The following is a 23,847-nucleotide window of genomic DNA, read 5'->3' on the forward strand; positions in this document are numbered from 1 at the left end:
TGGAAAGATTAAAATTCAATGTTGGCTGTGTTGGATATTGTAGAGTGAAAATTGAAGTAATTGAAGTATTTGAAGTATTTGAAGTATTGCCAAATTTTTTGCCATGGAACAATATTTACATTCGGTAAAAAAAAATGAATGAATTCTATTTTAATGGTTTCTAACTAATACACGTATAAAAAAGAGTTAAGTAACCAATATTTTTTTTTTCGTGGGGAGGGAAAACTGTCATTTGAGAGCATATAGGAATTTAAAAAAGAATTACATTCTGAAAGCGACTTTGCCAAACCATTATCTACTTTCTTGCGACGTCCCTTTAGGCGTCGTGTGTCATGCGAGAATGTAAGAAAACCTTTTTTAATTTTACCATTTTTCTATATCTCAATTATTAATAATTAATAAATACGTTATTGAAAATAATTATCAAAATAATTATTCGGAATGAAGAAAAATCTTTGGCCTTATTTCTTCCTTATTTAAAAAAAAAAAAAAAACAATTTAGAATTTCTTATTTTGCCAAAGAAATTCTTGAATATTTTCTTCCTTTTTTTTCTTGTTTTTTTAAAAACAGAAATAAAAAGTTTGCAGTGTACCTTCTTTTCTTCGTAAAAAAAAATCACTGAATATGTATAGAAAGCAGTAATTGCGATTTCTTACAATCCTCGATAATGAGCAGGGTTGCATTCAAGCGTGCCTAGCTTCTTTGTGTTGTTTTTCTTTCTTCAATTAGCGTCTTCTGGTGATTCGATGTCGTCCGATGTGGTATTTTGGCGACAGCGATATACATATGCGCTCACTGATAAATCATCATCAGTGCGTACGCATTTGTAAGTGTCATTTTCACACTCGCACCTAAAAATAGAAACAAATATCTCATAACGCTTCTGCAGTTTTAAACAAAAAAAGAACGAAATAAAATTATTCTTTTATTTCACGTATTTTTTTGATATTTTATTTAAAAAAATATTTTTAATTTCGATTCATTTAATTTTTAACATAATTTTTCAGTTTGTTAATTATATTTCAACTAGCAAATGATACGCGCGCCAGCGCGCGGAACGCGTTATTCCATTTCTTATTATTTTGTAAATTAAAATATTTTTTACAAAATTGTAACATCAATGAAATAAATTCTATTTCTAATCAAAATTAAAAAATTTTATTTTTTCAAGAATAAACATCAATATTTTTGAATAATTACAGATTTGAAATTTTTAAAATTCACTTATTAAGAACATAATATTAAATATGCTTGTTTATTATTATTCGAAAATTTTAATAAAATTTGTCGCAAGAATTTCATTATTCTCATATGAATAATAAATTTCTTTAGAGCAATTAAATTATTTTCAATACAATTTTTCATAAATTTAAATTAATAAATTCAATTATTTTTAAGAATTTTAATATAAATTCAATTATTTTCAACAATTTTGATAAAATGCTTTTTAAAAAATCATTATTTTCAAAATTTTTAATAAATTTCCTTGAAAAAATTCAATTATTATTTTTATAAACTGTAAAATTCTTGTAAAGAATTCAATTATGTTCAAACAAATAAAATTCTTCGAAACAATTCAATTATATTTATAAATTGTAAAATTTCTTCATAAAAATTCAATTATTTTTATAAATAAAATAATTCTTCAAAGGAATTCAATTATTTTTATAAATAATAAAATGTTTCGGAGGAAATCAATTATTTTAAATACGATTTGAATTAAATTTCTTTTGAAATAATTGAATTCTTCTTTCAGATTTAAATAAAATACTTTCCAAGAAATCAATTATTTTCAAAATTAACAAAATTTTTCACAGAAATTCAATTATTCTTTTAAACATTTTAATAAAATTCTTCCACACTATTCAATTATTTTTATAAATTGTAATAATTATTAAAAAAAACTTCATTATTTCCAAGAAAATTGAAATCAATTCTTCAAAACAATTCAATCAATTTAAAGAATTTTAATATAAATCATGCCAAGAATTAAATTATTGAAAAAAATGTTGATAAAATTCTTGAAATGAATTGAATTATTTTCAAAATTTTTTTAATAAATACTTTACAAGAATTTTATTAAAACTTTTTTAAATAATTGAATGCATGCGAAAAAATTTATTTATTTCTACAAATGATTGAATATTTGTAAAATTTTAAAAATTATTGTAAATTTTTTACAAGAATTTTATTAAAATTGTATTTAAAATAATTGAATTCTAGCGAAATCCCTTCAAAAAAATTTATTATTTCTACAAATAATTGAATTTTTTCATAATTTAAAAAAATAAGTGAATTTTTGAGAAGAGTTTTATTAAAATTGTATTTAAAATAATTGGATTCCTGTGCAAAAATTAACTATTTATTGATATTATTGAATTCTTTCGAAGAATCATAAATTGATTTTTTGCGAAGAATTTTATTACAATTATTAAAAATAATTAAATTCTTGAATTGGATTTTATTAAAAGTTTTTTAAATAATTGAAAATTTAATTATTTCTTAAAATAATTGAACTCCTGTAAAAAATTCAATTATTTTTAATAATAAAACTAAATTTCTGTGAAAAATTTAATAATTTTTTTAAATAATTGAAATTTTCGAAGAAATTAATTAAAATTGTATTAAAAATAAGTGAAATCCTCATAAGAATTTTATTTATTTAATATAAAAATAATTGAATTTTTTAAGAAGATTTTTATTATTTATACATTGACTAAAGAATTTTATTATACAATTATTGAAAATAATCAAATTCTTTATAAAATTCAATTGTTTTCAAATTTTTTTAATAAATACTTTATAAGAATTCAATGATTTTCAGTACATTAATTTAAAAATTTAGAACATTTAAAGACAATTATTATTAATATAGATTCATTGAGTTGAATGAGTGAATTTTAATGAAATTTTTCAGTTCTGTAATTATACATGTTTCATTGAGTTCAATCGTGCTTTTAATGATAGCATTTTAAATGCGATAACGAATCGGAAAAAATAATGAATTGAAAAATTGATTGATTGATATTGAAAATAAACTCACGTATTTTTCATGAAATACTCGACGGTGCGAGTGAATGGAACGTAGACTGCCCAACCACATGGTGTGTTGTAACAGAATCTTATCTCTTTGCTCGAATTATCCGTATCTCTTTGAATCCTCAACTTGTGCGTATCTTGTGCCATCTTCAAAAGACTCTCCGGCAAATCCTGAAAACAAAACGTTTTATTAGCGATTTGGTTTATTAATAGTATACCGGAAATGCTTTTTTATAGCAAGAATATAATTTTCCCATTTTCTCTAAATCGATCTTTTTTTAATTTTCAATTTCCAAACGAAAAACAGTTTTTTTTTCGAAACTATGTTTTTATCGAATATTTCGGCTTTAATACAAACTTGAACCAATAATTTATAATAGTAATTTCATTCTGTATTTCCGTATTTCTCTCAGTTCTCTCCAAAAATTATAAACCATAGCCTCAAATATTTCGGAACTTTTCTTGCGCGAGAGCGCGTCACATTCAGAAATTAATTACGAAATATTCATAAAAATAAATTAGAATTCACCAAAATAATTTCCAACGTTTATACAATAATTTTTCTCCAATTAAGCGAATTAAGCACATAATTTGGTTAATTATTATTATATCCCATCATTGATTGTTTATATATAGCGAGAGAGATAAATCATTATGTGACACCAATTACTCTTTCCTTTATGATTATATACATATATTAAATATAGTTATGTTATATATCTCTTTTTGCACAGATGAAAACGCAGTTTTCAATCGAAAGTAATCTACGCAGAGATTAATTATTAAGAATATATATTATGAAGATTAATTATAATGTATATATGAAAATTTTCTGTTTCGGACAGTTCTGAGAAAAATTGTGAAAGGCAAATCGGTTCATTGAGAAAGCGAAAGAGATGAAGTTTATCATTTTGCGGCTTATCATTGGCAGTTTGCGTCAGGCCAGGGTCAAAGTCGGTGATCTCGGGCAATAAATCATATTTTATCGTACGAAAACGTAAATTATTCGCGCGCTTATTTTCCTGCAATGACCTGCGCAATCGTTCAATGATTGCTGAACTTTTTTTTTTGTAATTTTAAAAACTCCATTATTATATATAAAATCACACTAAAGTAAATAAAATAGACAATTTTTTCACTATGCAATTAATGTCAATTGTTTTCATACCGTGATTCAAAAATCATTTTTAGATAAACTTTCTTACCGCAATCACTTTTAATTTTGGATTTCTGCTTTAAATATTCTTCTCTATTTATTTTATTTATATTTTTTTTCATTCTTTGTAACTTTTGAGATGTTTCAAGATGTTTTTTTAACTGTTTTGTGTTTGTTTGTGTGGTTTGTGTTTTTAACACTGCATTGCTCTGAAATTTCCCCTTTTCAGAAGCAGGTAACCAGGTGTACCAAATTATCAACATGGAGATATTAACATTTTTACACGGAGATCTAGTGACTTTTTATTTTCTACAGTTTTAGCATAATTGATCCGAAGACAACTTCAGACATTTCCAAAATGGACTCCCACAAGTGCAGTCGTGCGTCGTTTGTAAGTATTCTACTTTTTTACTTTTATTTACCAATTTTCGGATAAATAAGTACGGGACTGATAAAAGTTACTATTAAAATATTGCCATACTTGTGTGGTAATGATTATTTTCTTTCATAATGAAAATTTCTCTCTAACTCCTTGCAAAAAGATTGCACTGTAAAAAAGCCCAATGTAAATTTACAACGTGTAACGTTGGAAACTTTTCGCTTCACGTATGACGTAGTACTATTACAGCCCGAATGTTAACTTACTTACCGTTCGTAACATAACCTCTCTTATGTGATTTCGCATCAAATTGTAAATCGACCACTCGTCGGTAATTTTACATAATAATTTCGCTGCATTTTAAAATTATTCTTTTTTTTATATTTATTTTGTATTACATAAAGGTTAAATTATAAAAAGGAAATAAAGGAAAAACGTAAGAAATAAATAAATATATTAAATATTTATAATATACAAATCACATTTGTAGCTTTTTTGTCATTTGTACAAAGTTAACGAATTCTCCAACAGAACAGGAAAAACAAATACTTTTTCCACTTTAATTTTAAAAAAATACGAGCTGCTTAAGCAATAGAGTCCATGAAGATATTCTGAAAAAATTTTTTATGTTTGAAAATTATTTTCATACAGAAAATTCACACAGTTGAATAAAATTTTTTAAGTATAAAAAATCATTAAAAACGTGTCTCTTTTTAGGTTAAAAGACATTACCTTATTAACTTTGATATATATGAAAAATTAAAAAGAAATCTTTCAAATTTAAGAAATGAAAAATGTTAAGAATTTGAACTTACCTTTACAAATTTCCTTTAATCTTTAAATTCTTAAAATTGTCGAAATTTTAATAAATTAAAATTAAAATATTAACGTTTGCCTATGCGCATAGTTTCTTATATGCCACTTCATCGTCACGCAGTGTAGAAAAACATTCGGGCAAAAAATATCATATTCGAATGTATACTTACAGACAGCTACATAATTCTACATACTGTCGGTAAAACTATCAGCTGTAAGTTACTTAACACACGAAAATATTTTTACGGTTGGGTTGCTAACATACAACGTTATACGTGAAGCGAAAAGTTTCCAATGTATCACGAAATGATTAAACATTCGGGATGTACATTTACTAACGCGTGACACATTTACAACGATAAGCGTAATAATTTTACTTTTTAATTGTGAAAATACTATATGGGTGTTAAATTATTACGTGTACCGTAGTAAAATTACAAACTGGAAAATTTAAAATTAACGACCCGATTGTAATTCAACATTGGTCTTTTTTACAGTGTGGTCGTTGCGAAAGAGGTTATGTTCGTCTGACAAATGACAATTCCGATGAGTTTCTCAGAATTTGTCAATTTCGTCAATTTATTCTCTTTATTACGCTTTATTATAAATATATACGTACTTTTATCATCACCGAAGTGGAATTTAAGTTTTTTTCACATCGAATAAGATAATTTTACTGTTTAAAATAGAAAATGAATCCATATAATGAAAATTGTTGGATTCAAGTAAAATCGTATAGCATTGATATTTTCAACCATTTTTTGCGCTGAATATGGTATAATAATTGAATAATTAAATAAATATTGAATAATTATAAACAATTATAAAATACCGGAAGTATACAAGCACCTTTAAGTAGTTTTTTTTTTTTATAAAATTGGTGCATACATACTTGATATATAGACAACTTCAGAGCAAATCGGTCTGATCGCAATTCGCATTTCGCAAGAAGAAAAAGTCATCTAGGACTACAGGTTTTTTTTGTAAGTTTTCGTTTTTCTTTATCAACTTTTGAATAGAAAATATTAAATCTGTTTTCTATTATTAAATACTAGTAGTAATTCTGTAAATTACGGTTTCATTTCTTCCACGATGAGAATTATCGTGTCTTAATCTATGTGAAAGAAATCTGCTGCTACAAAGAGGTTATACTCAACTGTCAAAATTTGATACTTCGATATTACAAAATTTTTTTTAATTTTATTATTTTTAATGCGGAAAAAAATTAATTATATTCTAAAATTTTGACAAAATTTGTTTATAATAGTTAAATTATTATTTTCATAAATAATAAAATTCATCGTAAAAATTCAAATATTTGAATCCAATTTTAATTAAGTTATTCGAAAAAAAGAATTCAATTATTTTTTTACAAATTCTAAAATTTTTCCCAGAAATTCAATTATTTTTATAAGTAATAAAATTCGTTGCTAGAATTTAATTATTTTTATAAATAATAAAATTCTTTACTGAATTTGAAACATTTTGAATACAGTTTGAAATTAATTCCTGGAAAAAAGTAATTATTTTCTAAAGTTTTATTAATATTCTTCGAAAGAAATTAATTATTTTCAAAAATTTTGATAAAAATCTGTCTTTGGAAAAATTTTAATTAAAATTAAAAAAAACATTTTTGATAGAAATCAGGAAAATGTCAGAGAAATACAGACTGAAATTTTTATGAATTTTGTGAATCGTCTAAAATAAATTTTTAGTTAAAGGTACTTTTTGCCACTTTTTTAAAACAAATTATTGAGTGATTTGATAACAAAATTGTTCAATTCTAGTTAATTTTGAGATTTAGAGAATTGCTTTCTATTAAAATTGTGAATAATTTCCTGTTCGCTTTCGCAATTACATTTTGTCGATTGAACGAAATATTATTAAGTTTTTTTTATTTTTTTTTTTTGTAGAATAATATTTTGCAAAAAACAAATTCGAAAAATTTTTTTTCTTTTTTAATCATTTTTTTTTTTTTTTGTAGAATAATACTTTGCACGTGCAAGTATTTGAGAAATGTAGCACGTTTGATTAATGTAAACAATCAGACAATTGTTAAAGCAAACTATATATGCGCACAGATATAGTGAATGAGAATGAAATTAATGCCTCTGATCTGATATATCATGTGACTCGCAAGCCCAGGATCCATCAAAACAAACTCCAATTATTAAACAGAAGGTCAATCGTGAATGAAATTACAAATCATTTTCGTTAACTCAAATCTTAAAAGCAAATTGAATTAAATATTCAAATTGAATGATCTCGAAAAAAATTGCGACGAAAAAATTCTACTTATGAATTAAAATGACATAGTAATTGTAAAGTTTTATACATTCGTGTCAAAAGAATGACAAAGTAATAATAATTTATGTAAAGATATTTTATATATTCCAAAAAATGTATTTTTTTTTTTTGTATATTTTCAAACGGTGAAAGAAAATTATATAGTAATTATAATAATTTCTGTTTCAGAGAAAGGTTTTCCTTACAATGTGAACATGGAGATATGCTATTTTGTTTGAATCATTTGTACGATTCCGAGTATCAATCAAGGACTATTAATGTTTTTTATGGCAATTGTATCTTCACCTGTAAAAGAAGTACATCCTGCTTATTTTTACAACTGTTAACCGGATTGACCACTGAAAAAGGGTTTTTTTTTCTGATGAAAGTCTCTCTCTTGTCGAGTGAAGAGTGTGACGAGCGTGAACTAAAGACTGCAAGTTTGCGTTTCATTGAAGAACATCAGACTAAACGGTGAGTATGTCAGTAGTAAGAGCAAGAGAGAGAAAGAGAGAAGGAGCACTTAATAAGATTGAAGCATGAATGTAACTCGAGTTCATGAATGAAAAGTTCCAGTAGCTTGCATGTTGCAAATGGCCGGGCCTATATCTAGTTCTCTCCGATGATGATCACCGTCATCATCGTCATCATCGTCTTCCCTCAACTTTATTGTCTCGAATTTTTGTCGATTTTTAATTTTTTATCAAATTTCAATGAAATTATCATTCAATGAATGTCGCGGAACATTTTTTTAGTAAAAGACTCATTTTTCTCTCTCTAAATTTGAATTAGTAAAAAAAAAGTAGTAGTGAACGAATCGGCCCTATTTTAATTAGTAATTAATAACTAATTAGAAGAAAACAATTCAACAGTTAAATACTAAATGTTTGTAAGAAAATTACTAAATTTTGTAGATATATAAATTCACTAATTTTTTATTCATTTAATATTAACATGACGTAAAAATTGAATTAACGAATTAGTCATTTTTGATTTGAAATTAATTGCTGTTACTAATTCGTTTAATAAACGATTCGGTGCTGTCGAATTATAGTCAAAAGTGATTAATTGAAAATTAGAGAAGCTAATTACAATAAATTAATTTGACAAAAATTATCCCATTCTCGTATTAATATAATATTTTTATAATGATGAGTATTAATATAATTACAAAGTAAGTTTAATTTTTCCAGAATTATTTTCAGACACTAAAATATATATTAAATTGTGTAAAAGTATTTTACAATTTGGGAAAAAGTGCAACCAACCGAAATTTTGAAACTAGAAAATATTAAACAATTTTCAACAAATCGTCATATATATGTTAAAGTAATTTTTGAATTATTAAGATAAAAATTTCGAATTGTTAGAAAGAGAAAAAAAATTTTATTTTAACAAAATTTTAAATGTAATTTGACTGAAGAGGACACTGACGTCGGTGTTGAAACGTCTCAATTTAATAAAAATAAGAATAATCCAGGAAATCTTGAGTTTAATTATAAATTATAATATAAAACTAAATGACTCCAAAAAAATAATTTTGGAAAAAGTTTAAAATTCTTATATTTATAATTATACTAAATTTCACACAAGTTTTTTTTTAAAGTTAAGTATTTTTTATATCAAAATTTCGCTTTGTCGCATTTTCTTCCCGAAAATTGTGAAAAACTTTTATAAAATTTAATAGAATTTTCTCCCCGTGGAAAAAACGTATATAAGAGGTTTGTATATTTTTTCTTTTACTAAGAATGGAAACGTTATCTAAAAAGTATTACAAGCGTTAAACCTTGCCTATGTAGCAAAAAATAATTTATGCTAAATAGTAAAAAAATTGTTTCTTTTCTAATTTCGCGGAAATCTTTGAATAAGTAAATTAATGATTCTTATTTAAATTAAATGTCGGGGAAATTATTTTCCTGAATTATGATTAATATAATGTACTTATGATTTTTTTTATTCCACAGAACTGACCAGATTTTGTGAAGAAATTTCAAAAATACCGCATACGGAAAAAGGCTGAATCAAAATCATAATCGTTTATTCAGAGGAGTTAAACTAAAAGAAAAGGACATTTTTAAAGAAACAAAGGAAGATGGTATGTGCATAAACATTGTCCTTTTGGAAATTATTCCCCAAATATAAGGTAGACGTCTAATTACTCTAATTAAGTCAAACAATTGTATTTATTGCGATTTTTATCACAATTATTATTTTTATTATTAATATTTTTAATATTAATTTTATTAATATTATTATTAGTATTATTATTAGTATTATTATTAATATTTTTAATATTAATATTATTATTAATAATAAATAGTTGATTTTTTCTTCCGTTGTTGAATTTTGTTGATATTCTTTTAATTGATTATCGGAAGAGTAATAAATGAAACACTAATAATAAATTAAAAAAACAATAATAATGAAATTATTATTAATAATATTTTTGATATTAATATTATCAATATTTTTAATATTATTATTATTGTTGACAATTTTAAATATTTGAAAAATTGAGAATATTGGCGATGAGCTGTGAATTCAAGATCATTGAAACGAGAAAATTCTTTTGAAAAAAACGAAATGAAAGGTTATAATATTAGAAAAGACAGGAGTAGACAAGTCTGATCTTGTTCTGACTTCCGGTGTGACTATTGAAAATTAATTAGATTCAAACTAATTTGATAATTATCTGACAAATTTTAAAATTAGACAGAGGTCGAATATTAAAATTTTAATTTAACAATTATTTTGTCAAAAAAATTCATCTTTTCGCTATAGAAAATTAATTTTCTGAATAATTGCAATTAAATGGCAAATATACGTTTTAATCAAAATTTTTCAAAATAATTTTGGAATGTTTTTGTATTAATTTAATATATATAATTAATTATTTTAATTAATTGATCCAATACAGTCGAAGTTGTCGGAATGCAAATCTATTTAAAATTTTTTTTGTATTCAAGTGTCCAACGAGAATTATTTTCACTTAGTTCTGGAATATTGTAAAAATATTACAAAATTAAATTCTAAAACAATTGTTTACTGTAATAAAATTTAATCGACTTGCAGTTTGACAGGTTTCACTGTATGGAACTTAAACTTTTTTTTACTTTTCAATTTGCAACAAGGAACAACAAAATTCGAACAGATTTTAAAAATTTGAAGGTGATAACATTTTGTTACTTTTCGTGAAGAAAAAGCAAATTTGCAATATTTGAAAAGAAATTTTGACAGAATTTAGGAAAAATTTAATATTCTACCACAAAAATTAATTATTTAATTAAATTATAAATATTTCTGACTTAAATTCAATTTGAATAAGTATTTAATCACTGATTGATTTAAAAAAATAATAATTTAACAATTCTGATGAAATAAAAAAGTACAAACTGTCACTATAACTTCAGGACAAGATTACAAATTTAAAATCACCGTTGAGTGCAATTCGATTTCACGTAGTTCGAGAATTGTAAAATTCAAATTTAAAAAACGGGTCAAGTTTTATTTCGTCTTCAATTTTAATACACAATAATTCCGGATAAAAGAGAAAAATCTTTTTTTGATAATTTTGGAAAAACTTGAAATTGAATAGATAGAAAAAGATTTTTTTGACAAAAAATTAGATTTGTTGAGAAGCTGAAAGATTGAAATATAAAGTTGTCTGATGAAATACATCTCCAACTTACAACAAATTTCACATATCGTCCGATGTGAGCGACGGTTGATTCAAGGCACGTGGGAAGATTAAACGCGTGCATTCTCATCACAATATTAGGTAACCATTTTTCTTCTATTTTTTTTTCAAACTAAACATTTGAGTAGTAAACATTGAATTTTTAAATTTTTAATTTAGAGAAAATAGGATACATTTGTTTTGGCGAATAATTTTTAAGACGGAAAAAAATTTTTTTTCTTTCGTTGCAAAAATTTGAAAAATTGAAATTTGAAAATAAAAAGAGAGTGAATGATGAAATAGAACTTACCTGAGTCCTAAGGACAGCCGTGTCAATTAGAGAGGCGTACCAGCAGGTAGCGACAAAAGCGACAATAATTAGCCTGAAGTGTGACATTTTAATTTGTTTTAAATTGCAATTGACCCTTTTCTTCGTGCGGGACACGAAGAAATCCAAATTGGGGATAAAACTTTGAAACGTTGAGAAGCCGCACAAGAAGGCCGGTTCGCACAAAAAATATTGTCGATATCAATATCAACGTTGATTTTTGTATTTTATTTATTTTTTTTTTTGCGAAAAAAAAATCAGTCTTAAACACTTCAAAGTGTATTATATATCTATATATAAAGTCAGTCACGTTTTTTCTTTTTGCGAAACAATAAAAAGATGATTTATCGAAAATGATGATATAGACCAGACGATAATTGTTGATCACGATACTTTTTAATTGTTGCAAAACAAACTTGAAAAAAAATGTTTTTCGAGATTCGCGGGTTTAACCGGTATGGACTTTAAACGAACAGCAGCTGCAAGTATTGAGTGAGGACGCTTTCGAGGCGTCGAGGGTTTATATAGTCTGTGGGCTAGCCGGTGCCGTTAGTGGGGGTAAGACTAAGCTAGAAGTTATAATAATATATAATAAGATGAATCTAAGTTGCGATTTGAACAACGATATCACGGGGGTGGGATAATTCCTAAGTGGGGATCCATACGAGAAATTTCTTTCATTCTTGTTCAAAAAAGAAAAATATAGTTGTCTTCTCTCCTTTTTTTTTCTCCCTCTCAAAAATTATCATGCCTTTAATGTGATTTCTCGAAATAGATATTTGAAATTAGTGTGCTATAAAAATTAACAGTGGGATCATTATAATGGAATTAAAAATTACTTAATTCTTTTGGGATTTTCCCTCTTTGCATATATCATGAATTGAATATCGCTACAGAGAGCTAATTTCCTAGTATATAACGTTTCTTCAATAATGAAAATGCGTTTTATTTTATTTTCATTTGTTTTCATAATAACGGGCTCTTTCGTATAATCTACTAAAATCTACTATTTAGTGCTTCTTCTGGATTTGATACTGTTTAGACGGTTTTTAAATTTCTGACACTAAAAGTTATTTTTTTCTGTGTTTGAGAATTTGCACTACTTTAAATTCGCTAATAGTTGAAATAAACAAATTATTATCATAGAAATTTAAATAAAATTCTTAGAAAAAATTCAACAAATTTTAATAAACTTCTATCAAACGATTCAATTATTTTCAAAAAAATTTTCAAATTTAATTATTTTCCTAAATAAGACAATTTTCACAGGATTTTAGTTATTTAGAACACAATTTTCATAAAAGTTTTCGTAAACAAATCAAATATTTAAAAATGATTTTTATCAGATTCTTCGCAAGAATTCAATTATTTAAAAAAAAAATTGAATAAAGTTCTTCTAAGGAATTCAATTAATTTTATAAATATTAAAATTCTTCGCAAGAATTCAATTATTAAAAAAAAAATTTAATAAAGTTCTTTACCAGAATTCAATTATTTTTATAAATAATAAAATTTTTCGCGACAATTCAATTATTTTTAATACAAATTTATTACAATTCCTGGAAAGAATTCAATTATTTCTAACAGTTTTATTAAAATTCTTTGAAAAAATTTAATTATTTTCAGAATTGAAAATAAATTTCGTAAAGAAATGGGAGACTAAATTTTTTTTTTTTAATTTTTTGATAAAATTCTTGGAAATGAATTGAATTCTTAAATTTCTATAAATAATAAAATTCTTCTCAGGAATTCAATTATTTTTGACGTTTTTAAATAAATTTGCAAGAATTCAATTATTTAAAAAAAATTTAATAAAGTTCTTCTCAGGAATTCAATTAATTTTATAAATAATAAAATTATTCTTGAATTCAATTATTTTTATAAATATTAACATTCTTCGCAAGAATTCAATTATTTTTAATACAATTTTATTACAATTCCTGGAGGGAATTCAATTATTTCTAACAGTTTTATTAAATTTCTTTGAATGAATTTAATTATTTTCAGAATTGAGAATAAATTCATGTGAAAAAATGGGGGACTAATTTTTTTTCAAATTTTTCGATAAAATTCTTGGCAAGAATTATTGAATTTTCATAAATTACAAAATTTTTCACAGAAATTTAATTATTTTTAAACATTTTAATAAAATTTTTCGCAATAATTCAATTATTTTCATAAATAATAAAAATCTTTTCCGAAATTCAATTATTTTTAAAGATTTTTATTAAATTCGCAAGAATTCAATTATCTGAAAAGAAATTTAATAAAGTTCTCAGAAATTCAATTAATTTTATAAATAATAAAAATATTCTTGAATTCAATTATTATTATAAATATTAACATTCTTCGCAAAAATACAATTATTTAAAAAAAATTGAATAAAGTTCTTCTCAGGAAATCAATTATTTTTATAAATAATAAAATTTTACGCGAGAATTCAATTATATTTTTAATAGTTCGAAGAAGATTCTTCCAAGAAATTTAATTATTTTCAATACAATTTTAATAAAATTTTTAATTATAATTATTAACAGGCACGATTATTTGAAAAAGTTAAAAAAATTCTTCGTTTAATTCAATTAGTTTCAATATTTTCAATTATAATTATTTTAAAGTATAGTTTTTATTTTTAAATTTAAAGAAAATTCTTGTCAGGAATTCAATTATTTTTAAAAATTGTAATGTAATCCTTCGTAAGAATTCAATTATTTAAAAAAATTTCGATAAAGTTTCTTATAAGAATTGAAGTTTTAGAACTATTAAATTATTCAATTAATTATTTATTTTTATATTTAAATACATAATTTGAATTCTATAGTAGAATTTTTTGTTAAGAATTGAATTTTTAAATTGAATACTTTGCCAATTTTAATTGATGTTAAACTGTAATAATATTCAAATTTTTATTTTGAAATAAAAAGATTAAAGTTTTGAAGAATTTTAATCAAAAATTCTAAAAAATAATTCAATTTTGGAAGAATTACAGTAATTTTTAGAAATATAGTTAAATTTCAAAAAGGCTTTAAATTGAAATCATTTTAAATATATTTTAATTCCTGTGGAAAAATAAATAGGTATATTTAAATATTTATTTTTGAAAACAATTATTCTATTTTTGAGTGTAACACAGTTTTTCTAAGGATATCAAATTGAGACCAAAAAAAAGTATCACATTTTTTTTTGTCCTAATTTTGATAATTTTGAAAAACTCTGATTTTAGAAAATTATGAAAAGATTGAGTCGCCAAGTTTAATTTTTTGATAGCTACTTTTTTACTACTATTTTTCAGTCTCAATGATACTTTTTGCTACTTAAAAATTAATTATCGAGTATGAAGCCTGTTATAATAATAATAAAACGGAAAAAAAATTTAGTTTTTTCTAGATTGACAATAAAAATTAAATAATCGATTATACTTGTCTATTATCAAATAAATATTTACTTCAATCAAATAATTTTGATTTAAATCATATTTCATTTGAAATAAATTCTATTTGAACCAATGATTTCAGTATTTAAAATAATTTATTTGATTTTAATAAAAAGTACTTGATTCAAGTAAATATTTATTTAATCGGTTATTTGAATAAAAAAAATTTTTTTAGCGTTTACATTTAAAATTATTTATTTATTCTTATTTTTAGAATGAGAGGAAGGGGGGAAAAGACACTAAATTTGCAAAAATATTTTACAAAAATTTAGTAATCATCTACATTATAGGGAATGCCGCATCACACAGACCATTCGTTAAAGTTGTGTTGACATAGAAATCAAGGCGAAGAAATTTTTTTGTGACCGTGGTTAGGTCTATTTCTTAAAATTAGAATGTTGCGATATTTAATAAATAGAAAAAAAAACTCTTCTAATTTTTATTACCTAAACTGTATAGAAATATATGGTATGAAAAAAAAGAAATCTTTCCAGATTAGACAAGTATTATTTGAAATTGGTCAATTCTCATCCAATCAGGCTTAAACTAGATCATTGGTTATCATCAAAGGGGGAATAAAAAAAATTAGTCTTTCTTTTTTTTTTGGATTTTTTTACTCGAATCATTTATTATTATACTAGTTTAAATATCAACTCAATTTAAAATAGAATAAAAAAATTTTAATTATACAGTTTATCTTTGTCAGGAAATCAGTGAAAGATTTTTTGAGTATATTTTATGAAGAAGTTTATGAAGAACAGTTTTATTTTAGACACAAATTTTAAGTATAATTTTTTGAGAAAATTTTTCAAAATATATTAATTGAATTGAATTTTTTTTTATCTATAAGTTTGGTTCATAAATCGACTAAATTTTAATTTGTGAGAAATTGGCTAGTTTTAAGCTCTTTAAATTAGAGTTAGTTAAAAATAACTAATTTCACACTTCTTTGAAAATGTCGAGCCAAAATTGTTTCAAAGAATTTTAGTTTTAAATAAATTTTAAGATTTACACTGCGAAGAAAATTTTAATTTGTTTATTGTTATTAAATTGACTTGAATTAAATAATTTTTATTAAAATAAAAAATAAATTGCTTCGAAATTGTCTACAAGCTTTTAATGTTCAAATAAATATTAGATTAATTAATTAATTAATTTTTTTTAGTCGTAATTATTTTCATAAATTGCTGAATGTAATGAAAATTGAAAACCCAAATTTAATATTTAGAAACGTTATGAATCATTTTTTTATACGTTCCGCAAAAATAATGTAGCAAAATTTTAATTTGAAGATGAAATCAATCAATTTCGTTAAGATTTAAACGATCGGAACTTTAAGAACCTCTTTAAATACATACTGAAATATTTAGTAAATATTTAGTTTTTCTAAGGGTATCAATTTAAGACAAAAAAAGTGAATCGCAAGAATTTGATACATTTTTTTTTGTCTCAATTTGATATCCTTAGAAAAACTGTGTTACACTAAAAAATAGATTAATTGTTTTCAAAAATAAATATTTAAATACCTATTTATTTTTCCACAGGAATTAAAATTTCTGACAAGAATTTTATCAAACAATTTGAAAATAATTAAATTCCTTCGATCAATTTTCTTAAATTTTAAAAATAAAAACTTTACTTTAAAATAATTTTAATTGAAAATCTTGAAACTAATTGAATTTGACAAAAGAAGTTTTTTTTAACTTTTTAAAACAAGCGTGTCTGTTAATAATTATAGTTAAAAATTTTATTATTGAATTTTATTAAAATTTTATTGAAAATAATTAAATTTCTTGAAAGAATTTTCTTCGAACTTTTGAATATATAATTGAATTCTTTCCAGAAATTTTATTAAAATTTTATATTGAAAATAATTGAATTTTTGCGAAAAATTTTATTATTTATGAAAACTCAAGAAATCTCGCTAAGAATTTTATCGAAAAATTTGAAAAAAATTAGTCCCCCATTTTTTCACATGAATTTATTTTCAATTCTGAAAATAATTAAATTTATTCAAAGAAATTTAATAAAACTGTTAGAAATAATTGAATTCTTTCCAGGAATTGTAATAAAATTGTATAAAAAATAATTGAATTCTCGCAAAAAAATTTATTATTTTTAAAAATAATTGAATTCTTGCGAAGAACTTTATTAAATTTCTTTTAATTATTTGAATTTCTGAGAAGAATTTTAATATTTAAAACAATAATTGAATTCTCGCAAAAATTTTTATTATTTAGAAAAATAATTGAATTCTTGCGAAGAGCTTTATAAATTTTTTTTAAAATAATTGAATTTCTGAGAAGAATTTTAATATTTATAAAAATAGTTGAATTTTTGAGAAGAATTTTATTGTTTATAAAATTAATTGAATTCCCGAGAAGAATTTTATTAAAATTTTTTTAAATAATTGAATTCTTGCGAAGAATGTTAATAATTGAATTCGAGAATAATTTTATTATTTATGAAATTAATTGAATTCCTGAGAAGAACTTTATTAATTGTTTTTTAAAAAATTGAATTCTTAAGAATTTAATTAAAATCTTCAAAAATAATTGAATTCCTGAGAAGAATTTTATTATTTATGAATATAATTGAATTATTGCGAAAAATTTAATTAAAATGTTTAAAAAGAATTGAATTTTTTTTAAATTTTGTTATTTCTAAAAATTCAAGAATTCTTGCCAAGCATTTTATCAAAAAATTTGAAAAAATTGTTAGTCTCCCATGTTTTTTTTACGAAATTTATTGTGAATTTTAAAAATAATTAAATTTTTCAAAGAATTTTCATAAAACTTTTAGAAACAATTGAATTCATTCCACACTGAAAAAAAAATTTAATTGATTCAAATAACCGATTAATTAAATATTTAATTGAATCAAATAATATTGATTGAAGTCAATTAAATGGTATTTGGTTCAAATACTGAAATTATTGATTCAAATGCCATTTAATTGACTCCAATAAATATTAATTGATTCAATAAAATATTTAATTGATAATAGTCAAGTAATCGGTTATTTGAATCAAATAATTTTTTTTCGGTGCAGGAATTGTAATAAAATTGTATTAAAAATAATTCAATTCTCGCGAAAAAATTTATTATTTATAAAAATAATTGTATTCTTGCAAAGAACTTTATTAATTTTTTTAAAAATAATTGAATTCTTTGCGAAGAAATTAAAAAATTTTTTTTTTAAATGATTGAATTCTTGCGAAGATTGTTAATATTTATAAAAATAATTGAATTCGAGAATAATTTTATTATTTATAAAATAAATTGAATTCCTGAGAACTTTATTGAATTTCTTTTTAGATAATTGAATTCTTGTGAATTTAATTAAAATCTTTAAAAATAATTGAATTCCGGAGAAGATTTTTATTATTTATGAAAATAATTGAATTATTGCAAAAAATTTTATTAAAATGTTTAAAAATAATTAAATTTCTGTGAAAAATTTTGTAATTTATGAAAATTCAATAATTCTTGCCAAGAATTTTATCAAAAAATTTGAAAAAAAATTAGTCCCCCATTTTTTCACATGAATTTATTTTCAGTTCTGAAAATAATTAAATTTATTCAAAGAAATTTAATAAAACTGTTAGAAATAATTGAATTCTCTCCAGGAATTGTAATAAAATTGTATTAAAAATAATTGAATTGTCGCGAAAAATTTTATTATTTATAAAAATAATTTAATTATGGCAAAGAACTTTATTAAATTTTTTTTTAAATAATTGAATTCTTGCGAAGAATGTTAATATTTATAAAAATAATTGAATTCGAGAATAATTTTATTATTTATAAAATTAATTGAATTCCTGAGAAGAACTTTATTAAATTTTTTTTAAATAATTGAATTCTTGCAAATTTATTTAAAAACTTGAAGAATAATTGAATTCCTGAGAAGAATTTTATTATTTATAAAAATTTAAGAATTCAATTTATTTCCAAGAATTTTATCAAAAAATTAAAAAAAAAAATTTAGTCTTCCATTTCTTTACGAAATTTATTTTCAATTCTGAAAATAATTAAATTTTTTCAAAGAATTTTCATGAAACTGTTAGAAATAATTGAATTCTTTCCAGGAATTGTAATAAATTTGTATTAAAAATAATTGAATTGTCGCGAAAAATTTTATTATTTATAAAAATAATTGAATTCTGGCAAAGAACTTTATTAATTTTTTTTTTTAAATAATTGAATTCTTGCAAAGAATTTTAATATTTATAAAATTAATTAAATTCCTGAGAAGTTTAAAAAAAAGTAATATAGTATTGTAAAGAAACTTTTGTCATTTCATCTGTATCATTGAAACGAAAAAGGAAAAAAATGATTGCTGAGCTTATCTCGTAATGTTGGAAAAAAGTATAACAGAAATTATAATGTTGACACTATTTCATTGTTGTTTATTGTTGTTATCAAACAGTGGAAGCAATATATAGGCTTTTGCAACAAAGATAATGATTTATAATAGCGTAGAATGCAGATTATCATCATCAATATTCTGCATAACAGGTCTGATATAGAATCCAATGACCCCTCAAGGTTTATTATAAAAATATTATTGTTTTTATCAAAGCAATTGAACTATTTTCAAGGAATTAAACAAAAAATTACACGCACACAATAACGTCACGAACGGCATATCAATGGAACTATCACAATAATTAGATATTTTATTTTTATACTACACATAACAAATTTTAATCTCAAAGAAATAGTTTTCATTATTTTTTTTTTCATTTATTTTACAATATGTTTCTAATTTTATAATAAAACGATATCATTATTATCATCATCATTGAGAAAATTATTTTTTTCTGCAATAATATAACAAGAGCAATTGTCATTCTGTTCAATTGTAATTGAAAAAAACAGAAAAATTTAAAAACGGAAAAAATGTTTGTGATTTTTAATTGACAAATTTATTATTTTCATTGAAATAATTAAAAAAAAAATGTTTTTTTGTTTTGTTGTTTCTGGGACTTATCAGAAAATACAGAAAAATTTCATTTATTTCATTTATTTCATTACATAATATTTACAGTTTCTAAATTTTTGACGATAACTTGAATTTCAACTGAAAATGAAGCATAGTTTTGTGCATACCTAGAAGCTATTTTTCAGTCACTTTTTGAGCCTGAAAATTATTATTTAATTTATTTTTAGTCGACTTTTAATGTGAAAAACGATTAGAGATTAATTTGTGGAAAATTTAGAAAGAATTCGTAGCTGAAATATGATTATTTCTTTTTTTCATGGCTTTCAGTCAATTTCTTCGTCTTAAATTCTTGTTTTCATTTTTAAACTCATATAGGTAAACCCCGTCTCTCTAGAGTTGAATGAAACAAAAATAATTAATATTAAAGTAAAAAAACAGTCAACAAATAATATTTTTCTAATCAAACGGTTAATAATTATTAATTAATTAATAATTATTATTTAAATACTTGAAATTTATGTCAAAGTTACTAAATTTTACGGTGGAAGTTCTCATCGTTTATGCAATCAACGTTGAAAAAAATATTTTTCCTAATAAAAAGAATAAAATTTTTTGTTTATTAGTTTTTTTTCAAGAAATAGTAAAACAATTGTGCGCAAAATATTTTTTATACAAAAATATATATAAAAAAAAGAAAAATATTTTTTTCTTCTAATGTTTTGATTATAATCGTTGTGAACTTGACCAACGTTAAATTTTTTAGTAAACAATTTAATTTGTGAAATTTGACTATTTTTGTTGTCATTTATTTATTCATAATTGGTTATCTTGTGCTTATAACAAAATTAGTTTTTTTAACGAATTTCTGAAGAAAAAAGTCAGCAAATATTTTAATAACAATTAGTTATTTTTAACTAATTCGGATTTAAAGTGATTCTAATAAAAGGATAGGAATTTAGTCTCTAAATTTGAATTAGTAAAAATGTTTATTAATTTGAATAACTGATAGACTTTTTTTTGAGTTAGCAAATTTTACTAATAAATAGTAATTTCTACTAATTTATTAGTAAAATTTACAAATTCAAAAGCAAATAGTTACTAATTCAAATCAGTAAAAATTTTTGATTTGCCAATTTTTTTCTTAGATTTAATTATTAATAAATGTATTTATTAGTGGTTAAAAAAAGTATTTAAAAATTGTCTCCAATATAATTATCATATTAATGAGTTTGCATTGCTCGCCTCATGCATTATGCGTATATATATTACATATACATAAAGATGAATGGAAGTTGTGTGAAAGAAAGAGACGTCTGATTAAGTTACGGCGTGTAAACCCAATTGATGACAAGTGTTTTGGTGTAAATTTTTAATTTCTTCTCCAAATCAACTCTGAAATGCGACAGCATTCATCTCATGTATATATGCGTATATATTTATATGCGTAAGTAAATTGCGTAATGAAACATTCTGATTACATCTCTTAGATTCTTACAGAATTTCCGGAAAATTATAAAATTAAATCTGAAGGAAAATATTATTAACATATTTATAATAATATCGTCTGTTTCAATTTCAAAATGATATTATTGCACTAATCAATTTCGATTACAAATTTATTCAAAGAAAAAAGAACGAAAGAAATTTAGTTCTAAGAAAATCCACGAATTTTTTGCAATTTTTGACAAATTGTATTACTTAAAAAAAAATTGCATTATAAATTAAAAGTATATTTTATTAATTTTAATTCAAAATTTACTATACGGATATTACATAAAACTAACTCTGAAAATATCGATTTCTAATAGCAAAATTTACTATATTTAATGTTAATTTTTTTTTAAAATTATTCCACTTTTCCTCGAACATTACAATTAGCTTAATTTTTTAAATAATTAATTTCTTTCCACTAATTTTATGCAAATTCTAATTATAAACAATTGAATTCCTGAAAAATTTTTATTATTCACCCTAAAGAAATTGAATTCTTACAAAGAATTTTACAAAAAAAAATTTAAATAATTGAATTCTGTTTAGAAATTTTATGAACATAGTAGATATAGAAAATCATTGAATTGCGAAAAGTTTTTAAAAATAATTAAATTTTACAAAAAATTCAATTACAATTTTGGACAATAATTGAATTATTACGAACGATTTTATTAGAATTTTTTTTAAATAATTGAATTTCTATGGAGAAATTTATTACTTTTAAAAATAATTGAATTCCTGTAATGAATATTGATATTTATGAAAATAATTGAATTTTGCAAAAAAAATTATTAAAATGCCTCAAAATGATTGAATTTTCGGGAATAATTTTGTTATCTATCGACATAATTCAATTCTTTTGTAGATTTATTTATATAAATAATTGAATTTTTGAGAAGAATTTTATTAAAATCTAAATAAATAATGGAATTATTTCAAAAAAATTTAATTAAAATAATTGATTTCTTTCGAACAATTTTAATAAAAAATGTGAAAATAATTGAATTCCTGTGAAAAATTATAATATTTTTTGTAAATGATTGAATTCTTCCAAAGAATTTTAAAAAAACATTTTTTTAAATAATTGATTTATTTCGAGGAATGGAAATTAAATTTTTATGAATAATTACATTTTTTTGAGCAATTCCTGTAAAATTCTATATCTAATTTCTATTTATTATTTATGAAAATAATTGAATAGTTGCTAAGAATTTCATTCAAATTTAAAAAAAAGAATTAAATTCCTGAGAAGACTTTTATTATTTATGAAAATAATTGAATTACTGCGTCAAATTTTATTAAAATATTTAAAAATAATTGAATTTTTGTGAAAAATTTTATTATTTATGAAAATTCAAGAATTCTCGCTAAGAATTTTATCAAAAAATTTGAAAAAAAGTTAGTCTCCCATTTTTTTACGAAATTTATTTTCAATTCTGAAAATAATTAAATTTCTTCAAAGAATTTTCATAAAACTTTTAGAAATAATTGAATTCTTTACGGGAAATGTAATAAAATTGTATTAAAAATAATTGAATTCTCCGGAAAAAATTTATTGTTTATAAAAATAATTGAATTCTTGCGAAGAACTTTATAAAATTTTTTTTAAATAATTGAATTTCTGAGAAGAAATTTAATATTTACAAAAATAATTGAATTCCTGAGAAAAATTTTAATATTTATAAAAATAATTGAATTCGAGAATAATTTTATTATTTATACAATTAATTGAATTCCTGAGAAGAACTTTATTAAATTTTTTTTTAAATTATTGAATTCTTGCGAAGAATTTTATTAAAATCTAAAAGAATAATTGAATTATTTCAAAAAAATTGAATTAAAATTGTATTTAAAATAATTGATTTCTTTCAAACAATTTTATTAAAATATTTGAAAATAATTGAATTTCCAAGAAATATTCTAATGTTTTTGTAAATAATTGAATTCTTCCAAAAAGTTTAAAAAAAACATTTTTTTAAAAAATTGATATCTTCGAGGAATTGAAATTAAATGTTTAAAAATAATTATATTTTTTGAGCAATTTCTGTAAAATTGTATTAAAAATAATTGAAATGAATTGAAATGAATTTTATTATTTATGAAAATTGTTGAATAGTTGTTAAGAATTTAATTAAAATTTTAAATAATAATTGAATTCCTGAGAAGAATTTTTTTGATGAAAATAATTGAATTATTGCGAAAAATATAATTAAATTTTTTTTAAATAATTGAATTGTTGCGAAGAATTTTATTAAAATGTTTAAAAAGAATTGAATTTCTGTGAAAATTTTGTTA

At 22.0% G+C, this 23,847-nt stretch overlaps 1 protein-coding gene and 2 long non-coding RNA genes across 3 annotated transcripts in view; 1 reads left to right on the forward strand and 2 right to left on the reverse strand.

Annotated features, from left to right (window-relative positions):
* On the reverse strand, positions 1 to 12,164 carry LOC122510396. Its single transcript, XM_043625016.1, has 3 exons — positions 11,664 to 12,164; positions 3,045 to 3,211; positions 1 to 852 (listed from the first exon to the last, which is right to left on the reverse strand). The coding sequence occupies exons 1-3, from the start codon at positions 11,748 to 11,750 to the stop codon at positions 723 to 725; spliced, it is 384 nt and encodes a 127-aa protein (XP_043480951.1). The 5' UTR covers positions 11,751 to 12,164; the 3' UTR covers positions 1 to 722.
* Positions 4,251 to 23,847, forward strand: part of LOC122510398 — a 24,533-nt gene continuing 4,936 nt past the window's right edge. The window contains exons 1-3 of the long non-coding RNA XR_006302439.1: positions 4,251 to 4,587; positions 7,867 to 8,151; positions 9,642 to 9,772. This is a non-coding gene — a long non-coding RNA (uncharacterized LOC122510398). The remainder of the gene's footprint in view (positions 4,588 to 7,866; positions 8,152 to 9,641; positions 9,773 to 23,847) is intronic.
* LOC122510397 lies at positions 5,013 to 6,114 on the reverse strand. Its single transcript, XR_006302438.1, has 2 exons — positions 5,391 to 6,114; positions 5,013 to 5,186 (listed from the first exon to the last, which is right to left on the reverse strand). It is a non-coding gene; the product is annotated as an uncharacterized LOC122510397 (long non-coding RNA).

The sequence above is a fragment of the Leptopilina heterotoma genome, unplaced genomic scaffold, assembly GCF_015476425.1.
Source record: "Leptopilina heterotoma isolate Lh14 unplaced genomic scaffold, ASM1547642v1 Lhet_68, whole genome shotgun sequence".
In the NCBI taxonomy this organism is placed as follows: Eukaryota; Metazoa; Arthropoda; class Insecta; order Hymenoptera; family Figitidae; genus Leptopilina; species Leptopilina heterotoma.

Excerpts from the sequence above, each read along its gene's own strand:
- LOC122510396 (XM_043625016.1), bottom strand. The coding sequence starts at position 11,750 with ATGTCACACTTCAGGCTAATTATTGTCGCTTTTGTCGCTACCTGCTGG. Across the intron at positions 3,212-11,663 it reads CGGCTGTCCTTAGGACTCAG|GATTTGCCGGAGAGTCTTTT; the intron begins GTAAGTTCTATT and ends TTTTGTTTTCAG. Across the intron at positions 853-3,044 it reads GAGTATTTCATGAAAAATAC|GTGCGAGTGTGAAAATGACA; the intron begins GTGAGTTTATTT and ends TTCTATTTTTAG.